The sequence below is a fragment of the Parasteatoda tepidariorum genome, chromosome 8, assembly GCF_982258835.1.
Source record: "Parasteatoda tepidariorum strain Cologne lab strain chromosome 8, Ptep-v5.0, whole genome shotgun sequence".
Taxonomy (NCBI): Eukaryota; Metazoa; Arthropoda; class Arachnida; order Araneae; family Theridiidae; genus Parasteatoda; species Parasteatoda tepidariorum.
Genome location: NC_141762.1, coordinates 58383237 through 58401682, shown reverse-complemented (window position 1 = coordinate 58401682; position 18446 = coordinate 58383237). Strand labels below are relative to the sequence as shown.

At 29.9% G+C, this 18446-nt stretch overlaps 1 protein-coding gene across 1 annotated transcript; it reads left to right on the top strand.

Annotated features, from left to right (window-relative positions):
* The first annotated feature begins 1208 nt into the window (after positions 1–1208).
* On the top strand, positions 1209–17011 carry LOC147806175 (zinc metalloproteinase nas-8-like). The gene is made up of 5 exons (XM_087149571.1): positions 1209–1338; positions 6211–6278; positions 7187–7262; positions 12891–13008; positions 16828–17011. The coding sequence occupies exons 1-5, from the start codon at positions 1209–1211 to the stop codon at positions 17009–17011; spliced, it is 576 nt and encodes a 191-aa protein (XP_087005697.1).
* The last annotated feature ends 1435 nt before the right edge of the window (positions 17012–18446 follow it).

Below are 18446 nucleotides of genomic sequence, written 5' to 3'. Positions count from 1 at the left end.
AAGAAAACTGAGTCTAATCTAGCCTTTACGATGTAAGCGAACAGGAAACTACGGAGCGATCCCGACCGGCGTTTTCTTGATCCAGATGTTGGTTTGAAAAACTGCGAATTTCGGATTATCATTGGTGTCTTTTGAGTGAGTAATACCTATTTCATACTCTTGCAATCATGTATGTTTTTCAAATTCTGAATTAACTTAAGAGTATGAGTAGATGCAAGTTAAGTTAAATGATTCTGCCCGATATAGTAGCTTTCAATTTACGTTAACATCACTGCTGAAGTTAATATTCGCAATCACGCAACAATGGCTACGTATCACCAACACGGACGTGGCGGAAAGCGGCTGACCGAAAGACGTGCACGTGGTTCAACGACGGATGAGGAATGCTCGGATTTTGAAACCAAAATGGCTGAAAAGTTAGCAGACATGGGAAGGAGAATTAAAGAAGATGAAAGGAAAAATAAAGAACTACTTGAGAAACTAAATCATTTGGAGCAGTCTCTCATGCCTGTGCCAAATAGGCCCGAAATACGGACAACACCAATTGATGTCATTGATATGGAAACTTATGAAGGCGGCCAACTTTTGGAGGAGCAGACGGGGAATGAGTCAACCAGAGATTCAGAAAGCTCAACCAAAAATATTGCAGAACCCCCTTTGAAGAAGAATGTCAAAAAAGCTGAAGCAAATCTAATCATGACCACAAATAGTAAACATTTTTCACCGATAGATACCGCCACCTCCTTACAACCATCTGAATCTATATCTGATACTGACTTAGCTCCACCCGAGGAGGATTCCAGTTCAACTGTAGATCCACCCACAACTCAAAAGTTCAACCAATTAAGCATATAAAAGTTCTTATTCGTGGTCTTCCAGTTAGATTCTATACTGATCATATCTCCCAGGAACTAGCAAAGTCAGGCATCATAACGCAAAAGATAATTCAGTTTAAGAGAAAAGTGGGCGGGATCTACAGGCTCTTCCCACTTTTTCTCACAATTCTCACAGAAACAGATGCTTATCGACAAATTTTCTCTATCACCAATATACAAAGTTTCCCGGTCAGTATTGAAAGGTTCCGAGCGGGCAAAATCCAATCCAGTGTTACAACTGCCAAGAATTTGGACACAGTCAAAGATCATGTAATTCACCATCAAGATGTGTTAAGTGCGCCGCCAAACACCGATCATACGAGTGCCAAAAAGATGAAAATACACCACCTAAGTGCAGTAACTGCGGAGACTCTCATACAGCCAACTACATGGGGTGCAGAGCCCGTCCCCGCAGGAGGGGAACACGTGCCATACCACCACCAACAACAGGACTTGCTCAAAGGTTAGTTACAATAATTAAGGAATTGCAAGAACTTTTAAAAAATCAAGAAGTGCTTCAACTGCTTCAGAGGATTATGGGGGAAGCCACTCTTGCACAGTAACGTCTTTTTTTACTTGATTTGAACTTCTATTTGAACTCTTATTATTATTCAGAACTCTAATTTTCCATACAGATTATTAAAATAAATACTGCATACTGCCCTTTCAAATTAAAGTTGATCATACTAGATGGCGCCACTAAGGCTTGACAAAATTTACGTAAAACCTTCACGCCTATGAATCACGACTTTTGTATATATATAATCATCATTTATTCATGCTCATATTCAATTTTCTGTACATATTTATGGCAATTAATGTAAATATCTCTGTTCAAGTTGTAATGTTTTCTAATCAAGGTTATATTTTCTGTACATTTTTTCATGGCAATTACTGTAAATATCTCTGTTCAAGTTTGTATTTTCTCTAATCATGGTAATATTATTGTAAAGCTACCACAACGACTGCTTATATTCAAAATGTTTTTAACTCATTTTTGTAATTTCATGATGAATGGGATAGGGGCCGCTGCGCGGCCCAGTTGCCCAGCTGTTTTTAAATCAAGTAAATAAAGTAAGTAAGTAATCCAGCCTTTACAGGTCCAGATTACCCATTAGGCCAGACTAGGCCATGGCCTGGGGCCCCGATGATTAGAGGCCCCTTTAAAATGGATTTTTTGAAAATAAATTTTAAAAAATTAAGAAAAACAATGATTTTTCAATATGTTATGATTATTTTTTAGTTTTAATTTAATAAAATAAAGTAAAACTTAATTTATTTTTCTATTAAATATGCTTTCTTAAATGAAAAGATATATAAATACTTTTATATTTGAATAAATTAAAAATATACGAGAAAAAAATTTAATCTAAGGGCCCCAAAAATTTGAATGACCTAGGGCGCCGCCTACGCTTAATCCGGCCCTGAGCCTTTATATACAGCAACTTCACTGCCTGCTAATCATAAAGACGCAATACAAACTTAACTCAGATTCATGATGAATGGGATAGGGACCTCTTCGTGGTCCAGGTGCCCAGATATGACGCACCATTAGGACTAAGAATCTAACCTTTAAATATTCAAGTGGTGCCGTAAAAAATAAAAAGTCATCCAAGAATTAATGACTTTTCCCACTATTGTTATATTTGCAACCACTATTCAATTTACAATCACTATTCATTTTTCAAACATTCGTTGTCGGAAACAGAAATACAATTTTTTCATGGAATAATATTTTAAATTCGAGTTTTAAACCTTACACACATGATTAATTAAGCTATATCTAGTGGTGATAGAAATCACGTTGGATTATATTGATAAATCTAAGAATTAATCGCAAAAAATACTATCTAAACTAAACTCAGTGGCCCAACAGCCCATAGAGGGCCAAAACCTACTGTGCCCATCTCAGTTTTTTGACCTTGGGCTTTGGGTTGCAGGAGCAAATGTTCCGGTTAGGTGGTCAGCCGCAAGCAGAACCCCTAGTGCAGGAATGGCGAACCAATGGCACGCGTGCCATTTATGGCACGCGACACAATATTTTGGGCACGCCACCGATCACAATTGTTATTGCCCTATAAATTGTTATTACACAAATGTCACACACTATGAAGCATATGTAACAATTAAATTAAAATTCACAAAAAAAACAAAATAATAAACAATTTTTAATAGAAAAATTAACAATTAATGCTAAAAAAAAAACAATTAATAACCATAAAAAACAAGCTTGCAATAAATAACTAGCAAAAAAATCAACAGTCCTGCTTAAACTAATATCTTATAACCTAATATAAGTTATTTGTCATTTAATCTGCAATAACAGACCATTGTGCAGCTCTAGTGCGACGTAAATGAACTACAACAACAACAGCAATAACAGAAGTCCCACTGATGCTACTTTAAGTTGAATTACGCGCATAACTGAGACATTGCAAAATGTATTTTCTTTTCAATGTAAATAAAGAGTTTTGAGTTGATAGTATTTAGTATTATTATTTTCCCAATAATCATGAAGTCAAAATTATATGACGGCACGTCTGTGATTTCATTAAACAATTTTTTAGAAAAAATGGCACGTTGGTGTATAAAGGTTCGCCACCCCTGCCCTAGTGTTTAGTTCCCAAGCATACTTGGTACTCATTTATCGACCCACTGAAGGGATGAAAGGCTGAGCCAACCTTGCCTTCCCGAGGATCGAACCCAGGTCCTGAAGCGCAAAGCTCTACCGCTCAGCCACCGGGCGGCAAAAAATATTAGTGCTCAATAAATATAGGAAATTTTAAAAATTTCAACTTGCGTAGCAAGTATTTAATAAACTTTGTCACACTGGCGAATTTTCAATATTTCTGGCTTGTGATTTTTTTCTCTAGTATATAGAGAGGTAGGAACAGCTATTTCATTAGGGGTCATTTAATTTTTTATTTCGCAAATTTGTCTAACAATGATTTTTAATATTTCTATATGTCAACAATTTGAATAAATATCTAAGACTTAAAAATCAAACAGGGGTGGCAAAATTTAACAAATTATGTTTCCCTTAATTGTTATTTCAATAATGGTCAAAAGGCAGCCTAGAGGCCTAGCTTAGAGATATGCTAAAACTCCTAGATTGGTACGCATGTACTTTTACTTTAGTAACATACTTTATTTTTATCTCAAATAAATGCTCGTAACTATTATGAATTCTTAAATGATAAAAAAAATAACTTTATATGAAGTTTAAAACCCAAAATAAATTAAGAAAGTACAAGAAACTTTTTTTAATGTTTATAGAGGGAATAAGAACTGCGGTTTTGATCTTAGCATTAACATCGCTCAGAAAAATTCATTAATTACGGTTAATTTTTTGAGGAATTGGAAAATTGTGATCCACATTTAATGCACTGCTGTAGAAAGGATGATATTTATTCTGAAATAAAAGAGAAAATTTTTAGAATTTTCTAAATAGCTCTATTATGTTTGAAACCATTAAAACACAAATTTTAATGATGTCTTATGTTAGGCATATAATGAGAAGTAATTTCTGGAAACGTAGTAATTAATAGTTTTGTTTTAAAAACAATAAGGGCTCCCCTATACTTAAAGAGGTAATGCAAAATAACTTTTGCGGCATAATTTCGTTACACATAACTATGTCACCATATGGGAAAGTATTCTTTTGTATTATCTCATCAGTCATAATTTCACTCTCTGTTAATATTCCTCACGGTAAGATTAATTTCAATTCAATATTTAACAGGAAAATATTTAAATAAATTTCAGAATTCATTAATTAAAATGAAATTCTTTTACTACCTTTCTTTTAATTGAACTTGAAGATATAAAGACAAATTTACTCTAGTTTCTATGAAATCTTGCTTACCACTTTTTTTAAAAAAAATTTTAATCTCTAGTAGCTGTAATATATATGTTTTGGAAAAGTTGCCCACATACAATTTGTTAAACGGCTAAACAGTAAGTTTGCCACCCTTACAAAAAACAAACCAAAACAAGATGGCATTTCTGGGAAGAATAGAATAATATACAAGAACAGTGATTGAGCAAAAAATTAATATTCGGCAGTTAGTTATTAATTTATTAGTAATTATTATTATATTTAGTTATAAAACTTGTTAACACCATTTCATTTCTAGCGTGATTTCAAGAAGAATATCAATGACTACCATTGTTTACATTGTTTTACCAGCCACCTCATTGGGAGGCGGCTAGAGCGTCCGACTCCCAATGAGGTGGCTGGGTTCGAATCCCAGCAATGGCTGATCAATACGAATTCCGTACCCTGCTCATACCAACAGCAGTGGTGACTTAAAATACCCTCATTGGAAGACGGATCATGGGGGTTAAAGTCCCCTTGCCGTCAGGCTAATCGTGGGGCGTGAGTTCGTGGTTTTCCTCTCTATGTAACGCATGCGCTTGTTAATTCCTCCTAAAAGCCCTCCATGAAGGAAGCATTTCTTCCAATACTTGAATTCGGAGTTCCCTTGTCTTCTGGATTGGGTTCAAAATTACAAGGCCACGGAGTTGAACATTAGTAGTCATAAACTCAAAAAAAGGTTTGGCTGTTCAACGACGGTTACGTAGATAAAAAAAGCATTTTACAGAAGGAAAATTCGACCAACCATTATAAGTTATAGCAGTCATTTTTTTTTGGGGGGGGGGATTTTTTTTCAACTTTGCTTTACGTTTGCATATTTGTTTGCTCATTATGAAGTACGTCTTACAAGCCGTTGTCAAGTTTAAAAATTAATAACGCAACTTAAATGCGGGACATTCCCAATATGTACGCAGGATTAACGAAGGATTGAAACCCGCTACCGCTAAATTTGACGAGACTAGCCAGTAAGTGATGGCTTCTCATTCGTATGACTAGGAATGATATTTATTTAATAATTAATCTATTAAGCAGTAGTTATATACGTATTTATGATGATTTATCCTTTCATGTTGTGAATCAACAAAACAGTTTGAATTTAATTATAAACCAAGTCAGCATGGATTTTTATGCAAACACTAGAAGGCATTTACGTTAATGGATCAGTTGACTGAGAACTTTTATTCGAGGCTATTACTCCTTAGGATCAGAGTTAATTTCTTACTTAAATTTGATTAGAAACAAAATTTATCAGGTTTTATTTTTATTATCATGCTTACTTTTATAGGTTATTTTTTTACTAATGCATATTCTTATATTTTTAAGATAAGTATCTTTTCCATTGTTTAATTTTATTTGGGCGGAGATAAATCCTAAGTTGTTATCTCTATTGTTATAAGACTTTAAGGCATTATTTAAAAATAAATAGAATTTAAGTTTGAAATATTTTTAATTACTTAGAGAATGAATTGATTAACTTACAAGACGTCCCTGATTACTTGGAAGATGATATTTTGGAAAGTCTTCAGGTAAGAAAAAAAAAGCGTATTCATTTAATAATCTAAATTTCTTGCAACATAAATAAAATATCTTTGTTTAAACATTAAAACTCATTTAATAAAACAACTGGTTTGTTTTATCAAATGATATGATGGTATTTCTCTTTTATTAAAACGAAAAACTTTACCGTTAAAAAAATTTTTTTTTGTAAGTCAGCTTTCTAAACAAGTTTTCTATACACTAGGCAGGCTTTGTATAGTTAATTAACTTTTTGAATATATATATATATATACATATATATATATATATATATATATATATATATATATATATATATATATATATATATATATATATATATATATATATATATATATATATATATATATATATATATATATATATATGTATATATATATATATATATATATATATATATATATATATATATATATATATATATATATATATATATATATATATATATATATATATATATATATATATATATATATATATATTAGCTGAATACCCGTTCTTGATTGATTCATTATGAAGTTTCTTTCCAACAGATTTTTCATTTTTTTTCAACTAACTAACTAGAAGGTTTGATTTTTTTAAACTGATCAATTAAATTAAAATATTTACATTTCGTAAAAACAAGAAAATTCCCAATGCAATTTCTCTAATTGGCCCTTGCACACAAGTAGTTCTGGAAATAAAGTATCATTTTAAGTAATTTCTCTCTCAAACTCGATCAATGGTGAAAGGAAACACTCATAAAATGAATTGCCTCATTTGCAGTCGCTAAGAGGCAATCTGTTTATAAATTTAAGTTCAAACAAATCGATTGTTTCCCTTAACTTATTTCATTTAAAACAGATTCTTATTAATTGAATAAATGCTCCACCTCATCAAAATATTTTATTCTGAACAGCTTCGAAGCACTTTACTTGATGATGAATATTTATGGAAACATGGATTGGTACCATTTGTCATAGATTCTGATTTCAGTAAGTATTTATTCATTCGAAATTGTCAATTCATAAGAAACAATTTCATATGCTTTAAATTAAAAACTTTATTAGTTTATTCCCCATTGGCGCTGCTCTTTATTGAGATGTAAAAAGTTCCTTTTTGAAAAAAATGATATAAAATATTAGCCCTAAAATTAAGTTGAAAAAAGGAGCAAAGTACCACTTTTGCTACCATTTTAAATTAAGTTGTTTCTCGCAAAATCCATAAATACTGCCACCTCAGCAAACGTTACTATATAATGTTATTATTTTATACTGACATTTATTATAAAATAAATGTTATTAACATTTTGTATGAAAACAGACAATCATAAAGTAGGTACTAAATACTACTACTCATATATATATATATATATATATATATAGATAGATAGATAGATAGATAGATAGATAGATAGATAGATAGATAGATAGATAGAGAGAGAGAGAGAGAGAGAGAGAGAGAGAGAGAGAGATTATTTATAAAGTATTAAAAATGAATGTATAAAATTAATTGTTAAACTCAAGAAATTTAAATACTAAAAATAATAAAGGTTAAATACTAATATTATAATATTGAATAAAATCTTGTCTATTATAATAACAGCAAAAGTTAACTTTATGAACTCAATATAATTAATTTAAAAATGTACATATTATAATTTTACACAATTTATTTAAATTGTTAAGAGCCTTAGTTAAAACAAGTCTTATTTTTTTAAATTACCACAAAAACAATCATAAAACATTTTAACTTATGACGACCACAATATAACAGTACAACACAAAAACTGATAAAATAACAATACATAATTTAGTTATACTGATAAACGTATACCGAAACAAATATAATCTTTCTATGATTTTCCGAATTGAAGCTTGTATTCCGTTACGTTTTCAAAGCATATGTTAACTAACTCGGATTTGCGGTTTATACTGAGAAAGTTTATTGTATCAGATGAATAAATGGAGAAATTAATCACCCACACGAGCTTTCAGAGATCGCTGAACTTCGAACAATACATCTTAATTTACTATCCAATTCACCACCCTAAACGAAAATCAAAAGAACAGGTCGCCATTTTCAGTTCAGCCGTTTAAATCGATCCTTAAATCCTATTCGTTTTACTGTTAAATAAAAGAAGATTATTTGAATAATATTTATTCTTCCTTTTTTAAATTTAGTATTTTTAGTATCTAATTAAAAATACATTTAGTTTTTATTTGAAATTACAATTTTATGAGACATTACGTATATGTGATATTTTCACTGAGGAAATTCATGCTATTCAGAAACTATAATTCATACTATTTCTTACTCTACTAATTAATATAAAGTGGTACTTGGAGCTGAAGAACAAGAGACCTTCTGAAATCAGCTGGTTGTGATCAAGCAAGACGGCGTATTTACGTTACTATTAGGCTTGGTTTATAATAACACTGAATCAATTTTCGGATCAGATTTAGTTAGATAGCTGCAAGGGACGTTAGTCGAAGGTGTCGAACCTGACTGGCTGCTGAATCATGGCCTATACAAATTCCACGACTCAGCAGCCAATCAGGTACGATAACGACGCGTGACGTTGCTTGCAGGTACTCACTTACTAAAATTACAAATAAAAATCTCCGTAGTATCACTAGACAATCAAGATTAAGTTTTGTATGCTTATAGGATTTTACTTCTTCAGATTTGTTGTATTTTGCGTAAACATAGTTTGGTATCAAAAAAATTTCTTTTTCAAATTGAATAAGTAACAATAAAGAAGGAACATTACAATGCTACACTGAAGACATCTCCAGAGCAACTGAATGACTATTGATATAGAAATCACAGGTATTCATCTCATACAACAACGCCCCCTATAGTTCGTTGCGATCACGAATTGCATTCATGATTGTGAGCAGAATTTTCTTTAAATTCTCCTGCACCAAAACACCACATCCAACAGTTTAATTATTTATTATTAGAAGTATGCGTATAAAACAAATGTCAGTATAAAGTATCAGCCTTTTTTTGTATTTTTAGTTACAGAATAGATACCACAAATTAGAAAAGGATATCATGAAAGTAAATCCTTGGTTGCAATGGGATTTGAGTGTGTTATCGTTTGACAGGCGAGACCACCAAGCGATATTACATCAAATGGCTCCACATCGAAGGATTATAAAGCCATCAATACATATTTTTTTTACTATTTATACACAATAATGCGAAAATCGTTATAGTAAACATTAAGCAAAATTACACAATAATTATAATAATAAGAAGAAATGCAATAGTCTGTAAATGATCTTGTTGTGGTAATTGTTGTTGCTCTGCTTCACTTGAGCATATTGACGACCAGGACAGAGATTCATTTGATTGACAATGAAGATTATTTGTGGATGATATAATCATTTAAAATTTATCCCACTCTCATGCACATTTTATCTGCTAAAATATTAAAAAGCATAGCTTTTGATAAAACAAAAAAACTTTCGTTAAATTTTCGTTTTCCAGTTGTTCCAACCTTAATATGTCGGTGACAATTCTCTTTTACTTTTCAGTGAGTCCCACATTACATTTAAGAAAAGCTTTAATGGTCAATAAGTGTTCAAAAATATAATTAAATCAATTTGCTTATTTCGTTCTCATTAAAAGTAAACTCTGTAAGTCAAAACCGTCCCAATAATGGCGAATATATTATTTCTTTTAAAGTATATCATTCCGTATTCAGACAATGACAATTAAGGTCATTCCAGCAAATCTCTCACAAAATTGAATGTTTCGGCTCGGTGCCCAGTTAAACTTGAGGTGACAAGCAATTATATTTCAGAATTTGAATGGTTAAGAACGTTAAAAAATTGCAATTAGATCAATTTGTTTATTTTGCACTCATTAAAAGCAAGCTATAAATCAAAGCTGTCCCAATGATAGCGAATATAGTATTTCTCTTAAAGTATATCATTCCGCATCCAGACAATGACAATTTAGATCATTCCAGCAAATCTCTCACTAAACTGAACGTTTCGGTTCGGTGCCCAGTTAAACTTGAGCCAACAAGGAGATATGATCGCTTTTCAATTAGTTTCCAGAATTCAAATGGGTAGGAATGTTGAAATATATAATTAAATCAATTTGCTTATATCGTGTTCATGAAAAGTGAATTATAAGTCAAAACTGTCCCAATAAGGACGAATATATTTCTTGTAACGTATATAAACTCGTATCCAGGCAATGACAATTCAGATCTTTCCGGAAAATCTCTCACCAAATTGAACGTTTCAGATCGGTGCCCAGTTAAAGTTGAGGCGACGAGCAATTAGTTTCCAGAATTTGAATGGTTAGGAACGTTAAAAAATTTAAATTATATCAACTTGCTTAATTTGTACTCATTAAAAGCAAGCTACAAGTCAAAACTGTCCCAATGATGGCCAATATTGTATTTCTTTTGAAGTATATCATTCCGTATCCAGATAGTGACAATTTAGGTCTTTCCAGCAAATCTCTCACCAAATTAAACGTTTCGGCTCGGTACCAGGTGAAATCTGAGTCAACAAAGAGATATGATCGTTTTTCAATTAGTTTCCAGAACTCGAATTGGAATTGTTTTAAGCTGTTTACGATTTCACTTCCGTTCCAAATTATTATGAACAAATTAGCTAGTGCAATGGAAATGTAAGATGAGAAATCGAAAATCCAAATCAGGCTCGTTGAACTAATGTCCTTAATCGTTATCAGTCCCACGACACTAAAGCATGCCCAAAAGTTCGCAGAACAAACAAAAAACATCGGCAGTGAGAATGCGGCTTCAAAGTCGCATATATCATACGCGATTTCAGATTTTTGTATCAATAAACTCATCTGCTTATATTTTCCGAATGTCTCAGGAATTTCCGATTTTAATTTTTTTCTCAGTTCCTGTATTTTTGATAAAAAGGAACGGCAAAATTTGTAATATAGCAATGTTAATAGACAGGACCCTAGAGGAAATACAGAATTCCAGAAAAATATTTTTATGTATATTAAAACAAACCACCAATTTGAATTTAGTGGATGTCCGTAAATGTATAAAGATACATCTTCGGGAGTTAACCCACAGAAGGAATACACGAAACAGAAAACAAATGCTATCAAAATTGTATATTTAGATGTGTAAGTATGATAAATTTTTTCTTGTTTCATTAAAGAAATAACAAGCTCTCTTTTCCTTGTAATATCTACAAATGCAAAGAAGCTTGATAAAATGGCAAAAAACATTATAATTCCACCTTTCCATGTAGGGGTTTTATAAATAATTTGAAAATAAATTATTACGACAAAATCAATTAAGTTGATGAGGACACAAATAATAAAAATTTTCCAACTTGTTTTCTTTAAGCAGTTTTTACTATTATTGAAGGAAAAGTATCCAGAAAGGGAAGAATCCTTTTTATAAAACATCATACTTCACACAGTTCTTACTCCTATTTACGATATAATTTAAGAAGAAAATGTTTAAAATAATTGATGGTCATGAGCTCTAGCACATTTTATGTATTATGGCGCAGAAATTATTTATGACTAAGTTTTGCGCACTTAGCTTAGTAAAGCGATATAGAACTGCTAGGAAAAGAACTCTATTTTATGAAATCTTTCAAGATAAAAGGGTTTTCAAGTTACATTTTCATTAAAGCAATTGAATGCATTGATTCTTTCTGTATTTTTCACTATATTAATAATCAAATTTGAAATATATAGAAAATGTTCAATTAAATATCTCCATTTTTCTTTTTTTTCCCATTTTCTTCTTTTTTTTGATGAAATTATAGATTATTATTTAAATAAACATGCGCAAAGAATGCATGCTATTGTCTTAAAAACTTTTCATGAAATTCAATAATAATTTAGATTTTTGTTTTATTAGTACTCTCCATTAAAACTTCCAAAAACGTGTCTAAAATACATTTATTGAACTTCAATAATTATATTTTCTAAGCATTTCTAGGATAATAAGTATCAACAATTTATTATAACACTTACAAAGCATCTTTTTAATTAAAATTTTTTTTGTATCAATTTTCGTAATTTAACTGATATTTATCACATAATTGAGTCTTTTCTGGTATTCTCGTAGGTAATCAATTGATCAAATGTTATTCATAGTGCGACATTGTGTTTTTTTCTTTATCTTTAACCATTTTTTATAGATGTAGTATATTGACAAAATTAAAACTAACTCATTTCTGCTTTAAGACTCCTGTTTTTCATAACTTTTTCGATTTCAAGATTTATAAAACTATTTCTTATATATTTCAAAATATTTTAAAATTATTCGCATACTGAATTCCTATTATTGATGTTAAAATGTAGAGTTTTTTTCTTCTCAATTTCACTCACTCTCACTTTCTTTACTATAATGATTGGTTATTAATATAATTTTTAATTCTTCAATATATTTCTTTAATATCAGTTTTCTTATTGTATTTAAAAAAAAAAAAAAAAAAAAAAAACGCTTCCTACCCCAATTATTCTCAAAGTATAAACTAATAAATTTTATCATATATCAGTCAGAGATACTTTTTTTCGTTAAATGCCCTCACCATTTTTTTTGTACATACATGCATATTAAATGTATTTGTTTCCTTTCCTCACTTGTACTGCAGGTGACAAAGAAAATAATGTCATTACTAGAGCTGTACTTGAATTCCACAATGTATCCTGTGTCCGGTTCATTTCAAGGACAAATGAAGAAGATTTTATCCACATTTCTAGAGAAGGAGGGTAATTTTCTCCTTATATGAATACAATAACATTATTGTTCTAATGATTAAGTTTGATCACAATAGCTCCCAATCTTTCTGCCAGTACCGCATCCTAGAGTCTCTGTATCTAACGTATTCAGAAAGTAATTGCAAGCGGGAGAAGTCTGTTATTGGTTTAGGTAAAATTTTACCGAGAAGATGAGGAACAAAAATTTATTTAGTAACTAGACATGAAGAGAACTCAAAGTATCTTTACTCAACGGCATTTCAAAAATTCTTTTTTAAAAATTAATCTTAACCTTTCAATGTAATTATTGTACTAAGCAACAATGTTAAACAACCATTTATTTCGAGTAAGTTCAAATGTTAAAGTCTCAATTGCTAAATTTTCAATTATCAAAATAGGTTTAGCATCACATTTGAAATATGCTAAGCCTTTTATTTCTATTAAACTGCGATGTCCGACAAAACCGGGCATTTTTCTATGGAACGTGAACGGGTTGCTATATTCCATAATACTCCGGATCAAAATTCCTACCAAATTTGGTTATGGTGTCTCACCATTAAGCGGTGAGCACATGAAGACCGTAAAATGACGGAGCAAACTTTTTTTCAGCTTTATTGTTATTAATCTACCACTTAAAAGATTATAAAATTCCGGGATTTTTAACTACGTAAATATCAACTTTTAACTATTATTAATACTATATTCCATTTATGAAAATAAAGTTTTGTAAGTGACAGTGTATTTATGCCAATAGAAATGTATTTTTAACATTGTTTTGACAAAACAAAAAATTATATAACTCTATTTTGGTATATATTTATTAAAGTAAATGGATAAATCAATATTAAATAAGAACTAAGAAACACTAACATATATCGAACGCTTTCACTTAACAAAAACTAATAATATTTCATAGGTAATAAACATTTTGATTATAAACAAAAACCTTACATCTTGTAAAAATATTAAAATATCATGTATTTGCCTCTATGAAAAATTTAATTAAATTTAACGAATTAAGTTGTAAAAAAAGCTATAAAAAAGTTAATATTTTGCAAAACAGACTAAATTTTAAATAAATACCATAATTTCATATGTTAGTAAATGATATCCAGTATTACTACAGAAGTCTTAAGGAAAGTGTTGTATTAGAAAAAATTAATGTTACAAACATAAAACAAAGATATCTACATGTAAGAGTTGAGGCTTACAGACCCCTAAACATTAAAATAGTGTCTGAAAAAGAAATTGCTTTTAATACTAATGCGAATTTATTGTTATAAGTAAGTTTTTTTAGAACCTTGTGAACCGTAATAATGTTCCACCACTTTGAATCCAAAATAACCTCGCAAAGCAATTTGTTAGATTGATCTCATTATCTGTTATTTAAAGAAAACTAAATCAAAAATGACAGCTAACTCTTTGATGCAGAATTTTTATTAAACATTTTTTTATACTTTTTTTTATTATTTTGTATTAATTTAGTTCAAAATAAATAGAAAATAATACTATTTAGCAATTTAATAATTTATATTTTTTAAATACAGCTTGAAACATCGCTGTCTTTACCTGCGTGAAATGTAAAATATTTCTTCCAAACAATACTTTTTCAAATTTGCACTTATTCAGATCTAACAGAAACAATTACTTACTAATAAAATGCCTTTAATTTATTAAATCAATCATTAGTAAATTTTTGAATGCGAATGGAAAAAAAATTAAAACTTCTTTTCTTGGATTTCATATTTTAATACAAATGTAATTCCGACAATCTAACAGATTTTTTAGTAACTATTAAACTACTTTCTATAATAAAAAGAAACAAAAATATATTTCGATTTTGAATTAGAGAGTCTGAAAAAAATACATAAAAGGAACACTGGTGTCCCATTTGCGACAAAGAGTTAAAATATGTATTAGTCTCTTCATTTGTAATATAGTATCTCCTAATAGTAGTTGAAAATAATGAATAAAAAAAGTCTTTTGTCGAAATTTAAAAACAAATTAAGATGTTTTCCCCCTATAAAAACCTTGCTATTTAATTTGCCTCGTAGCAATGTTTTTTTGTGTTTGCTACATTTGCATATGAAAGTATAGCACAGTTTTGTCCATATACCAAATTTATAGAGAAATTTCGAGTGATAAATTCTAGAGAGAAAAGACAGTACTTCGTCCTTCCTATCCCTCTCTCTCTCCTACCAACTTTAGTGCTTCAAAGAGAAGACAAATATGCTTATTAATTAGGGCTAACTATTTATTATGTTACGGAAGACATGAAGATCTTGATATCTACCTGTCTAATATCTTGAAAACAATTGAATTTTGAATACCTTACTTATTAAAAGTTTTGCTAAAAAATTGAAGATAACATACCTAATTTCAGCAAAAAATCATTTTTTTAATGAAAAATATAAATAAATAAACAAAAAATGCAGAATACTTAATGTTTAATACTTTAAAAGTTGCACGTTTTTAAAGCGAAATTATATAAATACCTAATTCAAGCATCAGAAAAGAGAAATGTTATTTTTTAAACATTTTTGGAGAATTCCATTTTCTGACAGTATCCAGGATTTGCAGATTATTTGTCATCATAAGGTAACAACGGGAACAACTACAGCGCTCTTATCAAACTAAGGAGCAAAACTGAAAAGACCGAAAATAACAGCAACTTAAAGGAATTTGAAGGCTTATCAAAAAATTTCTGAAAGAAATATCGAAAAATCCTGTGATGATCTGAATATCTAAAATTTAGTATCATTTCACTTATAAAATAACCAACTCAAGATGCTACATTTAAAATATCGCACGTGCAAAATGATCTAGATCAAATAAATTGAAAACCTTTTATCCTATTATTGTTTTATTTCTTTTTATGCACTATTTTTCGGAAATATTTATAAGCCTTTAAACAAATGTTTATAAATATTTCAGAAGAAAATAACTATATTTAAGTTTTGTTAATATAAATATAGCGTAATCCTTAACATATCGATTTTTTTGTTATGTTCATCAATGTTTTACATTTTTCTTTGTTAAATTATTCTTATTTAACGTGGATTTAATCTATATTTTATTGTTTCAAAGCTTTTTTCCCTGAAATACCATTGCATTTAATGGATATAATTTTATTTTCAAAAATAAATATTAAAGCATTTGGAAATTTAAGACATTTTTAAAGTAAAATATTTTTTAAATCAAAAATCAGAAATTTTAAGAAAGTCAATCGAGATAAATTAAAAGTCAAAACGAATTGAAACGCCACACTCTTTTACAGTTTCTGCTTCGACTATAGAACTTTTGATTAATAATTTCCTTCGAATTTTTATTTTTACTATTTCAATATTAAAATAAAAAATTAGAAATATTAATATACATAGCAATATATAGGTTAATATTTATAACACTTGATATACTAAAATCTGTTACGTGAGTTTTATCATATAAATGTCTTATATTTTTAAAATAATTTTCTACTCGAAATTCAGAAATCTTACAAGAAAGAGGTTTTGAAATGCATTAAAACTCCTCACTCTTTTACAATTTTGTTCGTTTGAAAACATTTATAAAATAAATTCTTTTCAATATTTTGGATCTTAATATTTTAATATTTAAGCTCATACATAACACCTCAAATGTTAAAAATTGTTACATAAATTTTAGCATAAAAGCGTCTGAAATTGAAAAAATGTCTTCAAAAACAAAATATATTTCTTTAAATATTTATTTTAATGACACCGATATTTTTTATGCCGATTGTTTATTATTATTTAATTATTAGATTTACTATTTCACTATTAGATTTCTAATGAGCGTTAATTTCATTTTTAGATGCTCATCTTACGTGGGCAGAAATGGTGGTGCACAAACACTTAATTTAGCTCCTGAGTGTCTCCATTTAGGAATTATTATGCACGAATTGATGCATGTTTTAGGATTTGTACACGAGCACACTCGGTATGACAGAGACGAATATGTTAATGTTATCTGGGACAATATTAAAGATGGTTTGTAGGTTTTCTTTACTTATAATTGTTTTTGTAACAGAGTCAAATCTATTTCATTTGATTCGTTGCAGTAATTTAAGATTTTCTTTCGGGCGTAATCATTCGTAACATATTAATATCATAAGGAATTATGAGAAAAACTGCCATGATTTCTGGTGTAAAATTTGATCAATTGTGTTAATATATTAAGTCTTATTTCTCTTTAATACTGTGTATATTAAGAGTGTAAGTCGGCCTTAAATTAATTATCTTGTCGATTTCTTGATTGCAATTCAGATTTCAAGAAAAAAAAAAAAGAGTTCGAGTTTTTTAATCAAAAATAATATTTTACTCTTTTGCACTTGAAGCTCCTTCTACAGCTATAACAACTCAAGCAACCAATAAGAGTTAATGTAACAAACTTTACTGTGAGCTCAATTATTATATAACACAGAGACTATTAAATAAAGTTATTACTGAACCTTGACGTGCATAGATTTTAAGATTCAGAGAGGCAGATAAATTATAGTTTAGACAGGAGCCTTCGAGTGAAAGGAAAAATATCGCACTGTGTTGCTTTTGGGTATGAATATTTTTTTCTTTTTCTAAATAAATTTAATTTTAAAATTTCAGGTCGCAAAGATAATTTTTTGAAACTTGACTGGTACGACATGAGTGTGTTAAATGAAAGATATGATTACGAATCAATTCTTCATTACCACAGATTTACATTTAGCAAGAATCCAGGTAAAAGTCCTACATTAGAGCCAAAGAAAAGAAGAGCTAGAATTGGACAGCGGAAATACCTCAGCGCTGGAGACATACGGAAGATTAAAAAGCTCTACAAATGTTCAAAATTGTGAATAAATGTGACAAGTCTGTTTATTGTATTATTGTTGGAATTATTTGTAAACCGGAAAAGATTAAAAGTTGTGATAAAATCCATTTAATAACTATCTTATTTTTGGGGGAAATATAGAATTCTGTCTACAAAGATTTATTGAGAATAATAGCATATATCTTGGTTTTCATGGAAAAGCAAACAAGATATAAATAAAATAGTTTTACTACCAGTATTTTATCGTTTCCGACGTAAAAACAGCCTTGTGATGTGGTTGCATCCACTTACTGTTTATAAAACTTACCTCAATGCTTACACACTTATACAATACATTATTAGACGCCGGAATAGCCTGGTAGGTAGGGCGCTGGGCCCATGTCCGAGAGCTCGTGAGTTCGAACCCCGCCGGCTGAAGACTCCCCGTGTAGTAAATGGCGACTGACGCACGTTAAATCTGTCGACTCACGAAGGTTGTCCTCCATGTTCCCATAACAAATCTGGGGGTACTGGGTTAGAGATCGATCGTTCTCTGATCCAGGTCAAAAATTACGTTCTTTGGATGAATGAATGGATGTATGAATGGGTCCACCCTATAAACGGGTGTGACGTGTGTGTGGCTGAAG

What these genes read in the sequence shown, in the direction of transcription:
- LOC147806175 (XM_087149571.1), top strand. Translation starts at nt 1,209, where the DNA reads ATGAAAATACACCACCTAAGTGCAGTAACTGCGGAGACTCTCATACAG. An exon ending in ACAACAGGACTTGCTCAAAG is followed by an intron (nt 1,339 to 6,210) that starts GTTAGTTACAAT and finishes TTAATTACTTAG; the next exon opens with AGAATGAATTGATTAACTTA. An exon ending in CACATTTCTAGAGAAGGAGG is followed by an intron (nt 13,009 to 16,827) that starts GTAATTTTCTCC and finishes TTTCATTTTTAG; the next exon opens with ATGCTCATCTTACGTGGGCA.